Raw genomic sequence first — 23,506 nt, 5'->3', positions numbered from 1 at the left:
TGTGTGAAGCAACACTAACAACTTCTCTTTTTTTATCCGTTTGTAAAATAGATATAAAACTTGCCATGGTAATCTTTGTTTAATTCCATTTGAGCTTTGTGTTCTAAGCTGCAATAATGTACATTGCACAAGCAACATGTAGCTGTTGCTAATTCCCTATTCTACTAGATTGTCCCCGTAAAAAGGAGTCAAAACAGAAAACAGGTCACATACGTACCCCATTCTTGCTAGAGATACAATGTGTCTCATAAGTGATAAAATAAACCACAAATGCGCCTAAATTTATGAGTAAGCTATGGCTTATTCAGTGTGACATCAGTAAATTTGGTGTGTTTATAATTTAACACCATGGTATTCTGCACTGCAGGTTTGCCGAAACATATTTTCTATAAAACCCTGGAATCAGACAGTGTTGTCTTTCATAATAATTTCAAAAGTACAAAAAACTTTTGGAAATTCTGTTTCTCAAAATTCTATATTTTTTCCAGTCCTAAAGGCTTATACTTGACTGTGGTTCAGCACATTTGCATTACAGCAAAAGTTGCAGATTTTAGTTTCTATTATTTTCACTATTTCACTCTTTTAGTTTCTATTTTCAGAGTTCGACATTTATGTTCAGGCTATATAACTCTTAGAGGCCATGGTGGAAAGTCCTTCCAAGACTTCTAGGCAACACTGCATGAAACCAAATGCTCATGCAATGAACTTGAAAATTTATCTTTGTAATTTCAGATTTTTACTTACTATTATTTCTTGTACTACATGGAATTCTACTCTACAGCATGCCTATTCACTAACTTCTGTGTGCCTGACGAGACAAATCCATAAGCATAAGTGGTCTGGGTACGTTTCTATCCATTTTCTCTATGTAGCTAAAAATATATTCTTATCCTCATATGTTGCTTTTTTATTTACTTTGTTTACTATGTAAGGATTTTAAAGCTCCCTTTTAAAATCTCTTCAATCAAAGCATGTTACTAATATGCTGTGCCGTGTATGTGAAACTGTTTGCATTTCCGCAAAAACTGTGGTATTCACAGATTTAAGATGGAGCTGACTTGGAAAAATGGCATTGTCAAAAAATTCTACAGTATAGGGTTAAAGAAACAAATCCGGCAAACTTTAGCTTTAAGAGAAAAATCTTCTGAGCTCTCTGGAGAAATGCTGTGATAGTTAATGAGATCTCCTGCCTTTCCTTTTCTACGTTCCCAGTTACATCTGTAATGAAGACTGAGTTCTGACTTTGTTAAAGTCATGAAAATTATTTCTTGTGCAGCTGAATTCGGATTGCCTGTTGTTGCTGGTTAGATGAAAAGTGTATTATGTGCTAAAATGGTTCATTTTTTTCCTGACAACTCTGAAAACACACATGTTGCATAGCCTAGGGATACGTAAATTGTTGTGGAAAAGCTTGACCACAGAGAAACAGGAAAATTACATACTAATAATGTTTAAAAACCATAGTGTCACCTTTTGTGCATCACATTGCTCATATGCTCTTTTTCTCTGGAATTTTTATAGTGCTGGATGTTACTATTACAGGAGAACTTTTCTAAGACCTGAAGAAGTAATTCAGTTGGTTTAGTTTTCAATAGCAAAATTTAAAAAATTTAGGTTTATTTTAAGTTAAGCAACTTTAAATGTTTAGCTGGATTGCAGCCATGATTTTCTGTGCCTCACCAGGTAGAGATGCTAGAAAAGAAGGAAAATACAGAAAGAAATGCAGTGTAGCTAGAAAGCATGGGTGAACTGAAGGGCTTTCCTCAAGCTAATGATTTTTCAGAGTATATGCATTTGTGTAGTGGCACAAATCAAAACCTGGCTTCTCAAATAGATGCTCATTACCTTTCATTGCTACGCCATGAATGCATTCAAAGATGCTTCTCAACTGAATGTTACAGTGGCTGGAAGCGTCTCTTCAGCCAGCCTCTCTTTTTTGGCAGGTATATTTGTGCTGGTTTGGGTTGCTCACACCATGGACTATATTTGTCCAGTCATGACTGTCCTACAGACTGTGATAGTATTGGAAAGGAAAGAAAGTAAGAAAAGGACACCCTACATGAGAATGAGGCATTGGATCTTACTGAGAGCTTGGTATCACATTTTTTCACTCAGGTCTTACTGGAGCTCTTGTTCCTTCAAAGATCTCTGCTTTGGATGAGGTATTTTGGAAAGTGGCCAGCTGTTAAATGGTGAATCTTCTTGAAATTACAGATGAAAGTAATAAATCAGCAATATTAACCACATTAAACAAAAAAAAAAAAAAAAAGAAAAAACACCTAAAAAACCCCAAACAAACCCAGCCACCTCAGTCTCCAATTGCCATACCATAATCACAGCTCCTAAGAGATATGTTACATGGCATAATAAAATCATTAGGTTAATTCTTAGATTCCTATGATTATTCAGCTCAAGACAGAGCAGCTGTAATAACATTGTTTCACTCAGAGATTAATCTGCTTCTTACTATACACACTTTACGACAACAGAAGATGCTGATAGCTTAAATAACAGGCGTAAAATCAGTGGATTTACTTTTGGCTGATCTTCAAGCATGACAGGCTCTGGAATCACTTTTATTATTATAAAGTGTCTGTATTCGAGTATTTTTTTTTTTTTTCAAGATTCTGCATTTCACTATACATTCAAGTTTTTTCTACACTCTAAAGCAAATCAGCAGCCAGGAGGGTTTATTAGTTAGAATCATAGAATCATAGGATGGCTTTGGTTGGAAGGGACCTTTAAAGATCATGTAGTCCAACCCCTCTGCCATTGGACAGATTTTCCAACCTGACCTTGGACACTTCCAATGATACGGCATCCACAACTTCTCCAGGCAACCTGTTGCAGTGTCTCACCACCCTAATCATAAAAAATTTCTTCCTTATGTCCAATCTAAATCTACCCTCTTTCAGTTTAAAACCATTGCCTCTTGTCCTATTGCTACAGGTCTTGTAAAAATCTCTCTGTTTTTCTTGTAAGACTCCTTTATATGCTGAAAGGCCACAATAAGGTCTCCTGGAGCCCTCTCCAGGCTGAACAACTCCAGCTCTCTGAGCCTTTCCTCATAGGAGAGGTGTTCTGTCCCTCCTTTGGACCCACCCCAACAGGTCCATGTCTTTGTATACTGAGGACTCCAGGGCTGGATGCAGCACTCCACGTAGGGTTTTACCAGAGCAGAGTAGAGGGACAGAATTACCTTCTTCGACCTGCTGGTCACGCTCCTTTTGATGCAATCCAGCATACGGTTGGCTTACTAGGCTGCAAGCGCACAGTGCAGGCTCATGTTGTCCAATTTTTCACTCACCTCTCTCCAAGTTCTCTGCAGGGCTGCTCTCAATCCCTTAATCCCTCAGCCTGTACTGATATTGGGGATTGCACCACTCCTGGTGCAGGAGCTTGCACTTGGCCTTGTTGAACTTCATAAGGTTCACATGGGTCCACTTCTCAAGCCTGCCAGGTACCCTCTAGATGGCATCCCTTCCCTCCAATAGATCAATTGTATGAGTTGACTTCCTGACATCATCTTACCTTAGTCATAGAAGCCCTAGATGCCCATAGATCATCACCTCAGACTGAGGTCTGTGGCAGGTTTAAAGGGCCAGAATCCAACAAAGTGATATCTAGAAGGAAATACAAATGTCCGGGGTCAGCTATACATTTTCTGACTATTCTTGAGCAGGTTTCTGAAATTCACGTGCCTTATATAGAATCACAGACTCGTAGAATAGTTAGGGTTGGAAAGAATCTTAAGATCACCTAGTTCCAACCCCTCTGCCACAGGCAGGGGCACCTCACACTAGACCATGTCACCCAAGGCTCTGTCCAATCTCTGAACACTGCCAGGGATGGAGCATTCACAACTTCCTTGGGCAACCTGTTCCAGTGCCTCACCACTTTCACAGTAAAGAACTTCTTCCCTATATCAAACATGAACTTCCCCACTGGGAAATCACATTGCTACAGTCAATTTGTCTATCTATCTAGACTGTAGGCTCTTTAAGGCAGGAATACATTTTGCCTCATGTCCAGAGTTTGACCAGGATCATTCCGAGAGATGGTGAAGCTCCAATCTCAGGACACCCACAGGAAAACAAGACTTCACAGTCCCTCCAAGCACTTGTTGCAGAGCCCCACCAGAGCCAAAGCTGGTGCTTCATTAGCTCATGAATTGAGACAGTCCTAAGTCAAACACCATGAGGCCCTTATCTGGCTTTAAGCCTGTATGTGCTCCTTTAGTCTAAATTTTAAAAAGACTAATGTAGGACGTAGACAGAAGCATAAACTGTTTTTTTTTCCTAAAGCTTATTTCAGTGATTTAGAAACACTGTTCCTTAAACAGTGTCATGGGAAAAGAAGCACCATATCTCACTTCACCCGCTGCAGTCCCACACCACAGGTAAACACTTAAATTCTCCTCTCAAAAATAAACCCATTATTAAATATAATCACATTGTAGTTAAGTGAGGGCTAACATTTGACAGAATTTTTTTCTAAAATGCAATCTTAGGTTCAGTCCAAATGTTGTAACTGGTTTTTTCAAAGGTACTATTAGCTTTTTTTCTCATTTGAAACACCTTATTTCACCACTTTGAAGTATTATCAAGCAATGAAAAGCTTTCACCTGAAATCACAGAAAAGATGTCTCAGACATCTTTGAAACAGATCTTTGAAGCAGATCAGCTTAAAGTAAGAGAAATCAGAAATTCAAGATTGTGGGAGTCTTATTCTAACTTTAAGTTCAGAGTTCTTCTTTAAAAAATAGAATGACCTGCATTCCTTTTTTTTTTTTTTCCCTCCTCCAGGCTCAGAGAAGTTAAGTCAAAACACAGTGTTTGCTAATGTCTTGAACGCAGTTACATGGAATCTATCTATGATGAATACATATTTATTTGTCACTGTGCAAACAGGCACAAGGTATAAATACAGTTTATAGACAGAAGATCCTTCAGCCTGCATTCAGTGCAATACCATTCTGATGGTATTGCAAAACAGCATCGCAGTTGTCTCAGAAGTGGGTTTGCAGTGACCTCTGTAGGACAGACCTGAGACAGGGTCCATTCATGCTTCAGATTTATTATTGTGAAATCATAATCCTGCTGGACACAGCTGAACTTCTCCAGCCTAATCATGGATCTGCCTACCCATATCAGGATAAGAAACTGCTGACCTACAGCCCATGATACCTCCAGTGCCTGGCAATTTGCTATGACAGTGTGGTAAAGACCTCTCCATTGGTCCCTGGAGCCTTTGGACATTTAAGTACTAGCTGTGACTACACAAAGATTTCTGAAGAATAATTTCTGTGAAGCCACCTGTTTTCTAGGGTTTACAGCGTGCAGAGATCCCCTGGTAACCAGGCTCTGGCTCACTACCACCAACTACACAATATTCAATTCAGTCTGCCTATTGGGATTATTTCTTTAGTAACTGTGCTACAAGACAGTTTGTGTAGGATAAAGAATATTTTGATCTCTGGCCTCTTAAGCCAGTATAACATTCTGCCTGTTCCTTCATGTAAAGTCAGTGGGGAGAAAGCAAAGGTGAAAACAATGAGTTATGACTCCACAGACTTCCAATCCCAGTCTCAGTTTATAAACCAAAGAGATAAAATAAATTCCAATGACCGTTCTTAGGCAAAATCTCTTTGACTAAGTCACAATTTGTGCTACTCACTGATTCAGACAAAATGCAGTAAAATGTTATTTTACATGACTACCCTATGCAGCACAGCCTTAGGGCAAATCATCTCAGAAACAGCATTGCAGCAAAGACGCTGAGTCACATCCTTGGCTGTGCTGGAAAGTGCACAGACAGCAGATCTGGCAGGGAAGTTATCCTGCCCTGCTATTCATTCAGCACTTGTGAGGTAGGTCTGGATTGCTGGGTCCAGTTTTGGATCCCCCAGCAACATAGGGAAGACATGGATACACTGGAGAAAGTTCAGCAGAGGCCCCTAGCTCATTGACAGCCTGGAAAACGGTAAGAGATCTGCTTCAACTTCACAGAATCATAGAATCAGATAATAGTTAGGGTTGGAAGGGAGCTTTAAAGTCATCTAGTCCAACCTTTCCTGCAGTGAGCCAGGGACTCTTCAGAAGTGCACATCGATAGATGAAAAGCAAAAGACATAAGCTGAGGCATGGGAAGTTCAGACCAGAAATAAGTAAAATGTTTTTTCACCGTAAGTGTGGTCAAATACTTTGGAACAGGGAGGTTGTGCAGTCTATCTGCCTGTACTGTGAGTGCCTTGCTGCTGGGTAATGCAAACCAACAAAAAGTAATACCTATGCAGTTCTTAACTCCAGATTCTCAGAACAGAAATGCTTCATTGGCAAGTACTGTGTGCCTCATGGTTGCGAAATGCAAAAACTTCAGCACTCAAGAATTCCAAAACTATAAATGACTACAAGAAAAAATGTTGCATACTTTTTCTAGGTGTAATTACTATGAGCAGGCACCCAATTTCCATGAAGACACCATCAATATATACTGAACTGAGAAATACATGTTGAACTGAGACATCTTGCTTTTACTTCAAACAATATTTGTTTTGACAGATGTCATGTCAGTGCTGAAAACCCCCATAGTTAATAGGTATATTTAAGTGCTTTTTACATTGAGACCACATCAATTAATGGCAAGACAGGTGGTGAAAAGATGATCTCTATTTACAGATTAAGAGCCTAGCTGAGCCTGGCTGTATTTACAGACTCTAAACTTGTCTCTAAACTGGAGAGACATAAATGTGATGGGTGGGCCGCTGGTGGATAAGGACAGCCACACGCAGAGAGTTGTGGTCAACGGCTCAGTGTCCAACTGGAGATGGGTAGTGATGGTGTCCCTCAAGGGTCAGTGTTCGACCGATCCTGTTCAACATCTTTATCGGTGACACAGAGAGTGGGACTGATGCACCCTCAGCGAGCTTGACGATGATACCAAGATGTGTGGCGTGGTCAACACGCTGGAGGGAAGAGATGCCATGCAGAGGGACCTTGACAGCTTGTGAGGTGGGCCAGTGCCAACCTCATGAAGTTCAGCAATGTGAAGTGCAAGGTCCTACACCTGGGTCAGAGCAATCCCAGGCACAGCTACAGGTTGGGTAGAGAAGTAATTCAGAGCAGCCCTGCGGAGAAGGACTTGCAGGTATTGGTCAGTGAGAAACTGAACATGACCCAGCAATTTGCACTCACAGCCCAGAAAGCCAAACATGTACTGGGCTGCATCAAGAGGAGTGTGACCAGCAGGTAGCAGGTCAAAGGAGGTGATCCTGCCCCTCTACTCTGTTCTGTGACACCCCACCTGCAGTGCTGTGTACAGTTCTGGTGTCCTCAACATAAGAAGGACATGGAGCTGTCGAAGCGAGTCCAGAGGAGGGCCATGAGGATGATCAGGGGGCTGGAGCACCTCCCGTATGAAGACAGGCTGAGAGACTTGGGGCTGTTCAGCCTGGAGAAGAGAAGCTGCGTGAAGACCTCACACCAGCCTTCTGGTACGTGAAGGGGGTCTATAAAGATGCTGGGGAGGGACTCTTCCTTAGGGACTGTAGGGACAGGACAAGGGGTAACGGGTTTAAACTTAAAAAGAGGAAGTTCAGGTTAGATAAAAGGAAGTTGTTTACTGTGAGGGTGGTGAGGCATTGGAACAGGTTCCCAAAGAAGTGGTAAATGCTCCATCCCTGGCAGTGTTCAAGGCCAGGCTGGACAGAGCCGCGGGCGACATGGTCTAGTGTGAGGCATCCCGGTCCATGGCAGGGGGGTTGGAACTAGATGATCTTAAGGTCCTTTCCAACCGTAACCATTCTATGATTCTATGACTCTCTCAGCAATCTTAAGGTCAATACTGCAGTCCTTGCCTTGAGAGCGGCAGGAGCAGAAAAGGCCATTTTCCTGCAGCAGTACTTATCTCTCAAATTCACATCATCATTCTTCACAAAATACATTGCGATTCCCACAGCAACTGGGTGATCATTCTGCCAAACCAGGAGCATACCAGGAAGATTGGCTTCCTGCACTACACAGGACACCAGTGCCTGACTCTTGTTAGAGAAGACCACCTATCTGTTCTTGAATTAAACCCTGTCTCACCGTCTCCACAGACAACCACAGTAACACCAGCACTGCTGTTTTGTTCCTCTCTAGCTCCTGTACAGGTCACTATCTGGTCCCTGTCCAAGCACATCCCTATCTACCCTCCCACTAGAAGCAGAAGGCGCTCCACCCAGCTGCACCACTGCTGAACAGGCAATAAGCTCTTCACACAGCTATTGCCCATCTACATTGAGACCTACAGGCTGAATAATAGGGCTTTTTGTCTGAATAAATTACAGGCCCATGTCTCCCCATACTTTCTCACAAGTTAGTCAGGGCTCCACATACAAGGCCTGACTGTTAGAGAGGGCTGACCAGAGGTTGTGTATGAAAAAAGTGACTCGGGAACAGCAAAGCTCTGTAAGACATTGTCATGGATGCCACAAGGATTAGTGAAGTAGAGGCAGGACAATGTGCCACAACAAAAGATACCCTGTATTGTACATAGTATTGGCATAAATAGAGTGGCATGAAACACTTTTGGGGCTTTAAATTAGAACCCCTATTCAGCATAAAGCATTCTTACTAGGCTGGAAGTATGATGGGGAAAAAAATAAATGTGGACAGGAGAATGTTTATTTGTCCAGGGCCATAGCCTCAATATTTGTTACCCCAACTAACATAAATAGTGCAAGAGATGGAATTCAGAAATCAAATCAGTCTCACAAATAACCCATTAGTTTCTCTGCACACCACTAATTTGTAAAAGTCACTCTTCCCAGAGCTCTCTTTTTTTTTTTTTAATGAAAACAAAATGTTCTCTTGTCAATAAAATGAAGTTACTCAGCAGATCAAGAGCTTCTTGGAAAAATAATTTGGATCTCTGAGCATAATTTTCTGCATTAGAACAACAGATCCACTAATATATTATCTTACCACAGCTAATGCAAAAACACCAATTCTCTAATTTTTCTCCCTTTGGCATTCAAATAGCCTTGGACAGCTGCTGTCAGGTAAAGAGGAGGTAAAGGGAGCCATCCCAAGGACACTCTAGCAGTTTTAATGAGCATGATTAGCTGCTATTGACCCAGTGTGCCTGAAGCTTTTGTTGCAACAGTCTGTTAATTAGGCAGGGCTAAGTACCCTTTTAGCTGGTGCTCAGGAGAGGCCTACCTAAAAGAGGTGCTTATATATAAGAGCATCTATACATAAGAGCCAGGCCTAGACCACAGCTCCCAGAGTACAACCAGCAGGTACAGCACTTTGTAAACAAGGGGCCTCAGCTGAATTTGTACCACTGTAATAGCCTGAAACACGGTACTGTATGTCACAGAGTACTTTCCCCAACAGGAGACGGTCTACTTGTCCCTGCTAGGGTAGAGGCTTTGACACAGACTGAGCTTTGGATGGTGGATGCAGCCCTCCAAAGCTGCAGGAAGTACCTGGGGTCTCTCTCTGATACCAGGTGAAATAGTTGTCTTCCTGCAGGTGTTATGCTGTCTTGGAGGATCTATGCTGCCAAGAGGAGGAGTTATGGGATCAAGTGAGCAGGCTGCACAGCATCATGGAAGAGGAAAGGGAAATAGACAGGATCTTCTCTGAAACACAAATGCTTGAAAAGCTACCACTCCTAACTGCAGTAGAGAATCTGGCAGTGTCCGCCCCTACCATTAAGGTAAGTGCAACCTCTGGAGAATGGAAAGGATGGAAGCTGGTGACCTCCAGCACAAAGACAAAGGCTTCTTCCTCACCTAAGGGCTTGAAACTATAAAGTAAGTCCACTGCCCTTAAAGTTGAAGAGGAGGCCCATGCACCTTCATGGTCCACCTGACCTTGAACATGCAATATCCCCAGGAAGAAACAGTGATTAATTGTAATGGGTGACCCTTGCTGCAGGGGTCAGAGGCACCCATCTCTTAACCTGACATATCAACTAGAGAGGTTTGCTGCCTCCCAGGGGCCTGGGTCCAGGATATTCTGTGGGGACAACTGAAGCTTGCCTGATTGTCTAACTACTACTCCCTACTGATCTTCCATGAGGGTACAAATGATACTAATGTGTATCAAATGATAATAATGTGTATCGGACAGTGTGAAAAGTGACTACAGAGCTCTGGGGCAGTAGTCAAGGGCTTTAGGTCCAAGTGGTGTTCTCAGCCCTGCTGGTGAAAGGAAAACATATGAGGAGGAAGGAACTAATGGAAACATTAGGAACATGTCAATACTTGGATGCAGAGCGGGTGCTGGTGACAGGGTTTGGGGTTCTATGACAATGGAACCCTGTTTGCAGGTTAGTCTCTGCTTGGGATAGGTGGGATCCAAATCACTAATTGGGGCAAAGCAATTTTTGCCAATGTTGGCTGACTTCATAAGGAAGACTTGAAAATCAACAAAATGGAGCTTAAGCAGGGCCATTTCCAGGATTTGCATATAAGCAATGAAGGGTCTACAGGGCACAATTATAGCAAAATCCTCAAAACCCTTTCTAGGAAGTCAGCATGCTGAGGTGCCTCTCTAAAGTGCATACTGATGCATATAGTGTGAGGAATAAACACAGTGTATTAGAGATACGTGTGCATTTGCTGGGCTATGATATTGTTGGGATCACACAGACATGGTGGAATAGCTCCCTTGACTGGAGTATTGCAATGAAGGAATATTGGCTCTTTAAGAATGGTGGGAAGGACAGATGAGGACAGGGAGTTGCCATTTGGATGAGAGAGGAGCTGGAGTGCACAGAGCTCTGCCTGGAGATAGACAAGGAGCCAACTGAAAGCTTATGGGTAAGGATTAAAAAGAGTAAAGGTAAAGGTGATGTTACAGTGGGTGTCTGCTACACACTATTTGACTAGGAAGAACAAGTGGATGAGGCCCTCTAGAGACAGAGGGAGCAGCCTCACATTTGCAGGCCCTGGTTCTCATGTGAGATTTCCACCACCCTGACATCTGCTGGAGGGACAACACAGCAGTATATAAGCAATTCTGGAGGTTCCTGGAGTATACTGATCATAACTTTCTCGAAGTGACAGAGGAGCCAACAAGGAGATGAATCTCATACCCAGCAACAGCTTGTTGGGAATGTGAAGATCAAAGGCAGCTTTGGCTGCAGTGACCATGAGATGGTGGAGTTCAGGATCCTTATGGGAGGGAGGAGGGTAGAAAGCAAGGTCACAACGCTGGACTTCAGGAGAGCAGACTTTGGCCTCTTAAAAGATCATCTTAGAAGAGTTCTGTGGTCCTGGAAGGAGGAGATGTCCAAGAAAGCTGGTTAATATTTGAGAATCACCCCTTCCAAACTCAAGAATGGTCTATCCCAATGAATAGTCAGGCAGGCAAAAATACCAGGAGGCCTGTGTGGATGTACAAGATGCTCCTGACCAAACTCAAGCAGAAAAAGAAAGCATACAGAGGATGCAAGCAAGAACAGGTAACCTGGGAGAAATATAGAGATGTTTTTGAGCATGCAGGGATGAAGTTAGGAAAGCTAAAGCCCAATGAAATTGGATCTGGCTGGGGACATGAAAGAACAAGAAGGGCTTCTATAGGTACATAGGTGACAAAAGGAAGAAAAGGGAAAATGAGGGCTCATTGCTGAATGAGGTAGGGGATCTGGCTACACAGGACATGGAAAAGGCTGAGGTACTGAATGCCTTCTTTGCCTTAGTCTTTACTAGCAAGACCACCCTTCAGGAATCCCAGAGACCAGGGGAAAAGCATGGACCAAGGAAGATGTACCCTTGGAGGAAGAGGATCAGGTCAGAGAATACTTGATATGTAAATCCATGTGCACTACTGGGATACACCCATGAGTGCTGAAGTAGCTGGCAGATGTCATTGTGAGGCCATTCTCAATAATCTTTGATAGATCATAGGAACTGGGAGAAGTGCCCAAAGACTGAAGGAAAGCAAATGTTATTCCTGTCTTCAAGAAGGGCAAAAAGAAGGACCCAGAGAACTAAAGGCTGTCAGCTTAATCATAATCCCTGGAAAGGTGAAGGAGCAGCTAACCCTGGAAACCATTTCCAGGCACATGAATGACGAGAAAATCATCAGGAGAAGTCAGCATGGCTTCACCAAAGGGAAGTCATGCTTCTACAATGTAATGACTGGCCTGGGAAGTGAAGGAAGAGCAGTGGAGATTGTCTATCTGCACTTCAGAAAAGGCTTTTAACACTGTCTCCCATAAGATCCTCATAGAGAAGCTGTTGATGTATAGTGTGGTTGTATAGTGTGATGTGTAGTATGGATAGTCAGTTGAAAAGTGGCTGAATGGCTGGTGTCAGAAGAAAACTTTCCGGTACATACTACTTACAACTCTAATTTGGTTGGGTTTTTTTTCTTCCTTTCTTTCTGTGGCTAGAATATGAGATTTCTTTTGACATTTAGATAAAATATGTGGTATCTCACCAGTGTGAAGTTACACACTACACTTTTATCAACTGTGGAACTCCATCACACAGGAATAAGAATGTCTCTGCAGAGCAAGGACAGCAAAAGCAACAGGTGCTATTTACCGTGAGTCAACTTACCAGAAGATGTCACCAGTGCCAAATACTGGCAAGTATAAAAATAACTTCATAGGCTTATTATTCAGGAACTGCATTTGCAAAGCTGATTTACAAAATACACATCCTGTCAAAGTCGTTACTGTTGTAAAAATCGATCCTGTTCAAGCAGGAATTTTTATAACACATAGAAGTGACTCGTGGTACATTTTTTTCTAAAATCTCATCTGCCACTGTTAAGTGTTCACTAGCCCAAAATTATTATAAACATGGTGTTTGTTATTTATGCCTCCTGCTGGGCACATGCACATTGTGTCAGTGGCACTGTTGCTTGAATAACACCAGGATAACTAGAAAAAGATAAGAAATGAAAGTTCCAGAGATTCAGGTTCATGAGAGGTCTTTATAAGCTATGAGGGGAAACAGATCCCCATCTGCCTCCAACTTTAAGTAGAAACGTTCTCTTAATGGCATTTTTTGTCTTTGAAAATTTACCTTGACAATGCTGTCAAGTGAAACAAACTAATTTTTTTCCCCCTAGAACTAATTTTGAAAGGCCAAAGCATATTCCTACAGCAACTTTTAAGGAATAAGGGGTGAACATTTTTCAGTGGTGCATTTTGGCACGTCCTTTAAGGTAACCATTGGTTATTCACAATACTCATCCAAAACAAACTAAATGCTGTTATCTTGAGGTCTTTGCCAGTAAATTGTGCATTCAGTATCACTCAAATTTATTTGGAAAGCACAGTGATGCAAGGCAATAGAAAAACTGTCATAGTCCTGAGGTTGCTCAGCACGGTCACTGTGTCTTAAGCCCTGCATCTTTCTAGGGAGGCATCAGCAACAAAATACTGCACCTCAAATTGGCAGTCTCAGTCTTTTTTGTGAACCAGTAAGGCAGGGCACACAAATGTCATGAACAGGGATTGTTGCAAAGATGCCTCTTTCATTTGACATTTGTCTTTTCTGTCCCATAACCTGGTTCGGAGTCTTTGTTAAAATTTCAGTTACAGCTAAATTGCATGGAGTGCAGTCAGGCTGTTTGCTGCTTCCCTGTAGCAGCTCAATGAAAGTCTAATTATCTCGCCCTTCCCTTATGTCCTAATTACTGCAATTCTTTCCATAGGATCTGGCATTAGATCTGTTTCCTCCTTTGTCACCTACTAAGGAGCTATTCAGACATCAATTTTACTAACTGCAATTGTCACAGAGGGCCATAATATTCCATGAATATTTGCAATACTGGAACTAATTATATTTGGACAAATAGTGGAGTGAAAGTATGAGCAACATAAAAGCCCAGTTGTAACTTCTAAGCATAACCATTCACCTCTGCACTTTTTAACTAGGCAGTAATGACTAAATACCTGGGTAATGTAAAGTCAATGTACAATGGAGCAGAATACATGTTCTATTATAGTCAAATAATAGTCAGACTGTCTTAGCCTCACTTTTTCACCTGCTTCATCTTCTTGTACATATGATACCACAAAACACAAGCCTCTCCTCAGTGTTGCCAGTTTTAATATGAAGTAGTAATAATCTCATTTTGAAAATGTAAAGCAACAGTGTAAACAGAGCTTTTGCTGACATCAGCAGCAGACACAGAGAATCATAGAATGGTTTAGGTTGGAAGGGACCTTAAAGATCATCTAGTTCCAACCCCCTTGTCATGGGTAGGGACACCTTCCACTAGACCAGGTTACTCAAAGCCCTGTCCAACTTGGCCTTGAACACTGCCAAGGATGGGGCAGCCACAGCTTCTCTGGGCAACCTGTGCCAGTGTCTCACCATCCTCACAGTATAGTATTTCTTCCTAATGTCTAATCTAAATCTACCTTTTGTCAGTTAAAGCCATTCCTCCTTGTCCTGTCACTAGAGGACCTTGTGAGAACTCCCTCTTCAGATTTCCTGTAGTCTCCCTTTAGACACTGGAAGGCTGCTGTAAGGTCTCCCTGAGCCTTCTCCAGGCTGAACAAGACCAACTCTCCCAGCCTGTCTCCATAGCAGAGGGGCTCCAGCCCTCTGATCATCTTCATGGCCTCCTCTGGACTCACTCAAGCAGGTCCATGTACCTCTTGTGTTGGGGGCCCCAGAGCTGGACGCAGTATTACAGGTGAGGTCTCATGAGAGCAGAGTAGAGGGGGAGAATCACCTTTCTTGACCTGCTGGTCACGCTTCTTTTGATGCAGCCCAGCATACGGTTGGCTTTCTGGGCTGCATCATGTTGAGCTTCTTGTCAACCAACATGCCCAAATCCTTCTCCTCAGGGCTGCTCTCAATCCATTCTCTGCCCAGCTCTCAGTTGTGCTTGGGATTGCCTCAAGAAGCATGCAAAACTTGCAAAACTTTCAGATCCAATTTTCACAATCTAATACCTAAAGCAAATCTCGGTATTAGTTTAAGCAGTCACCAATCTCTCTATTTCTTTTCGTCTTACCTAATAGGCAGTCTCTTTGCAAACTCATCTCTGAAACTACATACTGCTTGGATGAATACAGAAATATTCTCCGTTTTCTGCAGATAAAACTGTTAACTAAGCACACAGAACTGACACAAGAGAGATCTTTTTATTTGCATTATGCTGGTTTTTCTGAATGTATTCTGTCAACAGGATTTACTATTCTATTAAACAGAAATACTCAAAGTTCTGTGTTGCTTGTTCGGGATGAAGCTAAATGTGAGAATTGAGAGGTTTGTTTCCAACATTCTTATTCACATGGTGGAGCTGCTAAATGGTAAAAGTAAACATCTCAGTAGCATAAAATCATCAAAAAGGAGGTAAACCAGCCTCATTCTGTGCCCAGTCTTTCTCCTAGCTTCTGACCTCAGAAGGTAAAATGTGACATCATCTGCAGTCAGACAGAGCACAGAGGAAAGAATACAGGAAGGAAATAACTGAAATATACCCCTGTGCAGTAGAGGTGGAGGGGCCAAAGCCTCGTCCACAGTCCTTCCCCAGCCTTGCTGTCAGTGCCCTGCCTGCAAGGGGATCCTGCCTGGCCCCCAGGGAGAAACAAGCAACCCCCTCCAGGGCATAACCCTGCCCTATCCCTGCCCCACAGGAAGGGAGTGTGCAGGACCAGCACCCACCTCCTTGCAGGGGTCTGCCAAACCCCAGACAGGGCTTCTCAAGAAGCGTCCTCAGGCTTTTCACCCATTTCTTTACCCAGGGCTGGCCTTCAGCATTGCTTGCAGAGTGGCAATGGCCGTGATTTTCCTTCAGAGACGCCTCAGCACAGGAATCTCGATGCTGTGAGTACAAGTGTCTTGAGTGGACATGGAGCTAAGGGGTGCTGTTCAGCTTGTAAGAGAAATTCCCCTGGGCAGGTCTCTGCCTTGAGCACTGCTAACCCCAGGACTCACTCTATTTCAGGAAAGAGATGAAGGCCCTGAGAAGAGAGAGGCTCTTCATGATCTTCTGCTTGATGAGCCTCACTGCTCTCGGTTAGTATTCACCCGCTGCCAGTGGAGGCACAGAGGTGTGAGGGAGAAGGTGCTGAAGGCCCATGGGGCCCATCCAACATCTCACCTTTGTGGATCTGGGAGGTCACGAGGTGCTCGCTGCATCCAGATGAAATGGGGCGTAGCTGTGGGGTGCAAAGCCTGGAACCTGGCCTTGAACACACCGAGGGAACTGCCACAGCTTCTCTGGGCAACCTGTGCCAGTGCCTCACCACCCTCACAGGGAAGACTTTTTTTCCTAACATCTAATCTAAATCTCCCCTCTTTCAGTTTAAAGCCATTCCCTCTTGTCCTGTCACTAGAGGCCCTTGTAAATGTCCCTCTCCAGCTTTCTTGTAGGCCCCTTTAGGCACTGGAAGGCTGCCACGGAGCCTTCTCTCTCCAGGCTGAACAAGCACAACTCTCTCAGCCTGTCTTCACAGCAGAGGGGCTCCAGCCCTCTGATCATCTTCGTGGTCTCCTCTAGGCTCACGTGATCAGGTCCACGTACCTCTTCTGTTGGGGACCCCAGAGCTGGATGCAGTACTGCAGGTGGGGTCTCACGACAGCAGAGCAGAGGGGCAGGATCACCTCTCTTGACCTGCTGGTCATGCTCCTTTGGATGCAGCCCAGCACGCAGTTGGTTTTTGGGCTGCAAGCGCACACTGCCGGGTCATGTTGAGCTTTTTGTCAATCAACACCCCCAAGTCCTTCTCCTCAGGGCTGCTCTCAATCCAGTCTCTGCCCAGCCTATAGTTGTGCCTGGGATTGCCCTAACCCTGGTGCACTTGCACTTCACTTTGTTGAATTTCATGAGGTTTGCACAGGCCCATCTCTCCAGCCTGTCCAGATCCCTCTGGATGGCATCCCTTCCCTCCAGTGTGTCAACTGCACCACACAGCTTGGTGTCATCGGCAAACTTGCTGATGGCGCATCAGTCTCACTGTCCATGTCACTGACAAAGATGTTGAACAGGATCGGTCCCGACACTAACCCCTGAGGGACACCATCATTACCCATCTCCAGTTGGACATGGAGCCGTTGAACACAACTCTCTGTGTGCAGCCATCCAGCCAATTCCTTATCCACCGAGCGGTCCATCCATGAAATCCATGCCTATTCCTAAATTGGAGATGCATGGATTTACAGGAATTGTGTGGCTCGTCCCAGAGGAGCCACTGGGGTGCATGGGTCAGCCCATATGGAGTCATTGCGGTGTCCTGGGTGCTCATGCATCTCGCTGAGGATGGTGGCAGGCAGCAGCTCCTTGGCACATTCCTGGGGCCACTTCGGTGACCGGAGCTCCCCATGACAATGTGGAGACAGAGGGACAGAGCAAGCCAACACCCCATGCAGCCGCAGCCCCAGCCCCAGCCTGGTGTCACCCAGAGCCAGCACCCCTTTGCTTCCCCATGGGGACCCTCAGCTGGCAGGGTTGGCCAAAGGCTGAGGCTTTATTTCAAAGCATGACCTCAAATGGAATGGAGCCAAGTCTGTTTGGCTGGGCTGGGCTGTCCCTCCTGTGGACAACCTCTTGCCCCTGCACACAGCCTGCTCAACAGGGGACACACAGAGGGAAACAGAGCGAGGCTTGGGCTCTGCAGGCGCAGGTCAGCACCAGAGGAATGCTGGTGTATTTTCAGCACTGGCCAGTCACAAGCGCAACGCAGAGCACTAAGGGGGCAGTGGGCTGTCTCCCTGCCCCTGGCTCACCTGTGATGTCACAGCCACGGCCGCACACCGTGTGGAGCCAGGAACCTCTGAAGCCAAGATGGCTCCTACAGCACTTGTGCCACCACCTCCCACCCGGTAGGAGTTTGCTGTGTCCTGGTGGCTGCGTGCCCGTGCCCGGCATTCTTCTCCTGGCAGTCGGTTTGGGGCTCTTGCCCAGGTGGCCTCTCCCGGGCAGGCAACACTCCTGCATCGGGAGGAGGACACGCAGGCTTGCAGGGGAGCTTCGTTTGGCCCCAAGATGAGGAGGAGAAAGGCTCCTCCAGGAGCGCAGGGCACTGCCCTCGCGAGGACAGCCAGCAGCAGCAGGGAAAGATGTGCAGCTGGGCCCGCTCAGGTCCTCAAGAACAGGTACAAGGGTTTGTTCCCCCTGGGACCATCAGCTGGAGGGTCAGGCCCCCAGAGCCTAAAGCAGGGGCTGGGGGGACATGATGGAGGAGGCAGCGAACGCTGTGGGCAGCGCAGCAGTCCCAGGGCCTGGGAAACCTGCTGTGAATGGGGAAGGGGCTCAGCTGAAAGCCCCTCGGCCCACTGGGGCCAAACCCCATGGTCCTGCTGGAGGGCTCTGGCTGTGGAGCTGCAGAGGCCCTGGGAGGAAGAGGAGGCTTTGGAGGAGGGCAGCTGCTCCCCTCTGCCCACAGGCCTGTCTTCTGGCCAGGGCCGTGGCTCCCGTGGTAAGCAGGCAGTGCCAAACAGCATCCTGCCTCTTCCCTGCCATAGGTGCCCCCCTTCTCAGGAGCACCAGGAGACCAGCTGCAAAGAGCCAGCATGCTGCGGCTGCAGTGCTGCAGACACCGAGCGTAAGTTCAGCGCTGCCGTTCATCCCATGGTTGCACCAAACCTGCCTGGCTCAGCCAGGACTGACAGCCCTGAAGAGTCAGCGTCATCCTGCCCCGAAAGAGGCCTGGGACCACTTTGTCGATGTGACCATGATGGAGCTGGCCACTGTGTCTGTGGGCTACAGTAATAACCACAGGGCAGCCCCGTGTGGTAGAGGTGGAGGGGCCAAAGCCTCGTCTGCAGTCCTTCCCCAGCCTTGCTGTCAGTGCCCTGCCTGCAAGGGGATCCTGCCTGGCCCCCAGGGAGAAACAAGCAACCCCCTCCAGGGCATAACCCTGCCCTACCCCTGCCCCACAGGAAGGGAGTGTGCAGGACCAGCACCCATCTCCTTGCAGGGGTCTGCCAAACCTCAGACAGGGCTTCTCAAGAAGCGTCCTCAGGCTTTTCTCCCATTTCTTTACCCAGGGCTGATCTTCAGCATTGCTTGCAGAGTGGCAATGGCCGTGATTTTCCTTCAGAGACGCCTCAGAATAGGCATCTCCATCCTGTGAGTGCAACAAGTGTCCGTTATGGACATGAAGCTTGGGGGTTCCAGAGGGTCAGGGTGATCAGACGGGAGGCTGGTGGTGCTCCCCACCAGGAGACCCCCTGGCTCCCCTGTAAATTGTTGCTCAGCTTGTAAGAGAAATTCCCCTGGGCAGGTCTCTGCCTTGAGCACTGCTAACCCCAGGACTCACTCTATTTCAGGAAAGAGATGAAGGCCCTGAGAAGAGAGAGGCTCTTCATGATCTTCTGCTTGATGAGCCTCACTGCTCTCGGTTAGTATTCACCCGCTGCCAGTGGAGGCACAGAGGTGTGAGGGAGAAGGTGCTGAAGGCCCATGGGGCCCATCCAACATCTCACCTTTGTGGATCTGGGAGGTCACGAGATGCTCGCTGCATGCAGATGAAATGGGGCGTAGCTGTGGGGTGCAAAGCCTGGAACCAGGGCTGTGGAACACCCCGAGACCCAGGACAAGAATCCCTGCTTGGAGCTACCTCCACTCTCTGCACCCCTTTGCCGTGTCCTCGGCCAACCTCTTGCCAACCTGGTGTGGTAGGAGACCGTGTGACTACAGGGGTCCTTAGAAACCGCAGGAAAATGATTCTCTCTCGGTGATGTTACAGCTGGTGCCTGGTGCGGGACCTCGCTGCTCACGTGGGGGCTGTGTGGAAAGAATGCGCCACAGGTCAGTGGGACAGGAAAGTCCTGCCAAGGAGCATGGCTGGCGATGGGTGGGTGGGTGAATCACCCGGTCCTCCGGTGCCAGGCAGCGACCCAAAGCGGTGGCAGCAGCTTCTGCTGTGCCTTCCTAGAGCTGCCAGCCTGGGGAAGCCCCGGCTGCTGCAGGACTCCAACGAGAGCCTTTCCCTTCCAGGGGCAGCCTGCAGCTGAGCTGAGATCCCAGCGGTAAGAGCTCTCTCCTCTCTCCAGCCCGGCAGCGTGTTTGGTCAGGTAGCAGCAGATAAGCCCGTGCTACTTGCACTCACTTGCACAGTGCCCAGGGCTCGTGTCTTCTGCTCCTGTCTGGGCCTTGTGCTAAACCTGGAGGGGGAAGGAAGCACTTGCAAACCAGGGAATGAAAAGGGGCTTGAGCATCACTGTCTGTGCTACTCCTGGGCTTGGAAAAGGGGCTCAAGCATCGCTGTCTGTGCTACTCCTGGGCTTGGAAAAGGGGCTCAAGTGTTGCTGTCTGTGCTACTCCCAGGCTTGGAGGCTCTGGGCATTGCTGGGCATTGCAGGAACACACCTGACCTGTGGAAAGGACAAGCTGGAGAGATGCAGCAGCTGAGGGGTGACGTGGCACGCCTGGCTGCAGAAATCGGCGCTATAAAGAAGGTGATCCCGCACTGGAAAGGGGGCTGGGACAAGGAGGGACCTGCACCAGGCCCTTCCTAGGCCAGCTGATGGCCTTTTCCTGCCCATCCCTCCCTTGCCAGGGTCTGCAGGTTGAGCTTCTCTGCTGTAGAGCCCCTTTTCATGGCCAGCTCTGACTTGGTTGTTTCCCTGTTCCTTGGTGTCTTCCCCAGGAAGTTCAGCAAATGAGAGAGGCAATGTCTGACCCCATGGAGGTGTCTGACTGGGCTCTCAAAAGTGCAGGTATGGACAGCCCTTGGGTCCAGGCAGTTCCTGTTGTGCTGGGCTCGTGCCTGGTGTTCCTGAAAGCAGGCTGTGCTGCAGACGCTGCTCTTTGAGGCGAAATCACAGGGCCTACAAGCATGACTGTAGCAGTGTGGCTCCCTTGAGCTCGCCCCAGCCCTGCTGCCAGAGTCCTCACTGGTGCCCCGGCCATGCCCCTGACAGCATTTCTGCCCTCTCCCACTCCATGTTGCTCTCCGGGGGAACAAAAGCATACGGCTGCATCATTCTCGGCTGTCCATGCAGTGGGTCCTTGCCTTGGGTCTGCTGTCCTTCCCATGGGGGCTCACTGTCCCCCAGCACCCACAGGTCTTCTCTTTGTGTGGCTGGGAGAGAGATGCCATCACTGGGCACAGGGATCCCCTGCGTTTCCTGGGCCACCTCCAAGCATCCAGCGCTGCATGGCTTAGCAGTCGCCTGCAGCCACCAGGTCCTCTGCGCCTGGGGCCTCTTGCAGTCACCTGCTCTCTTCTGCCCTCAGGGACTGCCATCGACCTGCAGAGATCATCCAGCACCTCTGCATGGTTCAGACGGGTGTTTTGCTTCCTGTGTGCTCCACCCGTTGAGGATACCTTTGTGCAGGTACAGTAGCAGAAACCACCAGTGCTGCTTCTCTTGCCTTTCTGGATCAAGTTGAAGCTAAGCCCTGGGCTGTCTCCCCTCAGGCCAGGGGTCGTGCCCAGGGCCAGAGCAAGGATCTGGTGCCTGACAGCCGGGGTCTCACACAGGGCTTGGCTCCCTAGGAAAAAAGCAGTTACCCTCAGAAAGGGGCTGAGCTGAGCTGAGCTTCCTGACCACCGTGGCTGGTCGCTGCTGGCTGCAAGGGCTCCTCCTTCGGGTCCCCACTTCACAGCCACAGCTCTGATTGTCCCACTCCTGATGGGGCAGTGGAGGGTGGGAGGAGGCTGCAGACCTGCTGGCCCACACGAGAGGTTTCTGGAAAGCCCTGGCTCTGGTGCAGGGTATCAGACTTTTCCCGCTTGCTGGACCTTTTCCTCTTTCCTGGGCTGGGAAAACGGTCGGGTGCTTCTGCCTGCTTCCCAGCACACCGTGCATTTCCAGCACAAGCACAGCCCCAGGCACAGGGCTGCCTGTGCTTCTGCAAGCAGGGGAGCGAAGCCCTCACCTTCACTGCTCTTGCCCTCTGCTTTCAGCCGGATGCTTCCCCAGGATCCTGCTGGCCTTTGCAACAGTCTCGGAGCGAGGTGCTAATCCGATTGCCCACAGAAGTACAACCAACGGCCATCACCTTACAGCACTCGTCAAAGATAGCCACTCCACTGGGGACTGTCAGGAGCGCGCCCCAAAATTTCACTGTCTCTGTAAGTCTGTGCTGGGCTCGGGGCTGGGACCTGACCAGGGGTGAAGCTGTAACCAGGACTTGCTGCTCTCTGTGCATGTGCGGAGACGTGTGTGTGCTCCCAACCACTGCCCTTCCCCGAGGGGACATTTCACAGACTTGCTCAGCACATTTTGGCCCAGCACCTCCAGGGCCCTGAGCAGCACACGAGGAGGAGACTCAGCCCCATGGGTCTCCCTCTGTGCCAGACTGCGCCAGAGCCGCAGGAGTGGGGTACAGATCATGGGCCTGGATCTGGCATAAGCATTTGCTCATGGTCACCTTGAGCCTGACCTGCTCTCCTGTGCTTTTATCTCCAAGGGACTGGATGAGGAAGGCCAGGACGAAACTCTGCTGGGGTCGTTCATCTACAGCGTGCAGAAAGAGCCGACTCAGAGCTTCCCTCTGCAGGTACAGTGGGTGCGTGTGGACAAGAGGCCAGGGCACAAACACCAGTTTGCCAGCAAGTCACTTGCAGGGGGATTGTGGACAGTCCCTGCCAGGACAGGGGCCTGAACCTTGTGGTGCCCAGAGCTGCCTGTCTGCCCCTGCAGGGCAGGCGGTGGCAAGGAGCATGCTCAGCTCCTTGCCCCAGTAGCAGGGCTTTCCCGTGGTCCTGCTTCCCGGCACACGCGAGCCCCAGGTCCCCACAGCTGCCCACCACGCTCTCTCCATGAGGCTGGGTGTTTGCCGTGCAGGGGAACAGGGGTCCTTTGCCTCCTGGCTGGGAGAAGGGAAGGAGGGAGAAGCTGCTGCCTCAGCCAGGGTAGGAGCTGGTCCCAGAGCAGGGGTCTGGCTGGAGGAGGAAGACACGTGGAGCCTGCTCTCACTCTTTGCATCCCAGGAGTGATGCTGCTTTTTGCTGTGGTTTCTTTGCAGAATGGCATCCCCAGAGCCTTTCGGGTTTTGAAACTTGGCATACAGAGCAACTGGGGAAACCCAAGACACGCCTGCATTTATCGAGTGCAGGTGCATGGGAAGATGGTGGGGACAAATGTGGTGGGAAAGACTTACATGGAGACCTTCCCTCGATAAGAATTAAAGAGGAAAATGGAGGAACACACTGGAAGGATGTGGCTGTTTGTCTAGTTCAGAGCAATGTCATTTCAATGTCCCTCTCAAAGCAGCCAGCTTCTTTCTGCCTTTTACAGGCTGAGGCCTTCCTCATCCTTTCCTCTTTCTCTGCACCATAGCGATGTTTCCTAACCACAGGAAACATCCCCATGGTGGAAGACGTGTTTTCACAGCCTCTCCTTGCCTATGGTCCTTGACAAAATCCTTTGGCACAAGGACTGCCTCCCATGTTGCCCTAGGAAGGAGTCTTCGGAGCCTGGCATTGTTTGGGGGCCATGATCCCCAAAGCACAGGCCCATTCCATTCAGGGGGCACCTTAGCTTTGGGGACTGGCTATAGTGGGGGTCCACAATGGGTGCAGCCATGTCTGGGACCGAAGAGGGTTGTCTGAGGTATGTGAGGCCTGAGCAGCCTGACCGCTG

At 47.8% G+C, this 23,506-nt stretch overlaps 1 protein-coding gene across 1 annotated transcript; it reads left to right on the top strand.

Moving 5' to 3' along the window:
* Window positions 1-15,702: 15,702 nt before the first annotated feature.
* LOC115600903 (sperm-associated antigen 4 protein-like) lies at window positions 15,703-23,069 on the top strand. Its single transcript, XM_030470357.1, has 10 exons — window positions 15,703-15,793; window positions 15,915-15,985; window positions 19,660-19,721; window positions 19,911-19,942; window positions 20,275-20,371; window positions 20,563-20,632; window positions 21,153-21,253; window positions 21,826-21,993; window positions 22,332-22,421; window positions 22,890-23,069. The coding sequence occupies exons 1-10, from the start codon at window positions 15,744-15,746 to the stop codon at window positions 23,043-23,045; spliced, it is 897 nt and encodes a 298-aa protein (XP_030326217.1). The 5' UTR covers window positions 15,703-15,743; the 3' UTR covers window positions 23,046-23,069.
* Window positions 23,070-23,506: the final 437 nt, after the last annotated feature.

This window comes from Strigops habroptila, chromosome Z, assembly GCF_004027225.2.
Source record: "Strigops habroptila isolate Jane chromosome Z, bStrHab1.2.pri, whole genome shotgun sequence".
NCBI classification, from domain to species: domain Eukaryota; kingdom Metazoa; phylum Chordata; class Aves; order Psittaciformes; family Psittacidae; genus Strigops; species Strigops habroptila.
This window is presented reverse-complemented; position numbering and strand designations above follow the sequence as displayed.

What these genes read in the sequence shown, in the direction of transcription:
- LOC115600903 (XM_030470357.1), top strand. Translation starts at nt 15,744, where the DNA reads ATGGCCGTGATTTTCCTTCAGAGACGCCTCAGCACAGGAATCTCGATG. An exon ending in GATGAGCCTCACTGCTCTCG is followed by an intron (nt 15,986 to 19,659) that starts GTTAGTATTCAC and finishes GTGATGTTACAG; the next exon opens with CTGGTGCCTGGTGCGGGACC. An exon ending in CCCAAAATTTCACTGTCTCT is followed by an intron (nt 21,994 to 22,331) that starts GTAAGTCTGTGC and finishes TTTATCTCCAAG; the next exon opens with GGACTGGATGAGGAAGGCCA.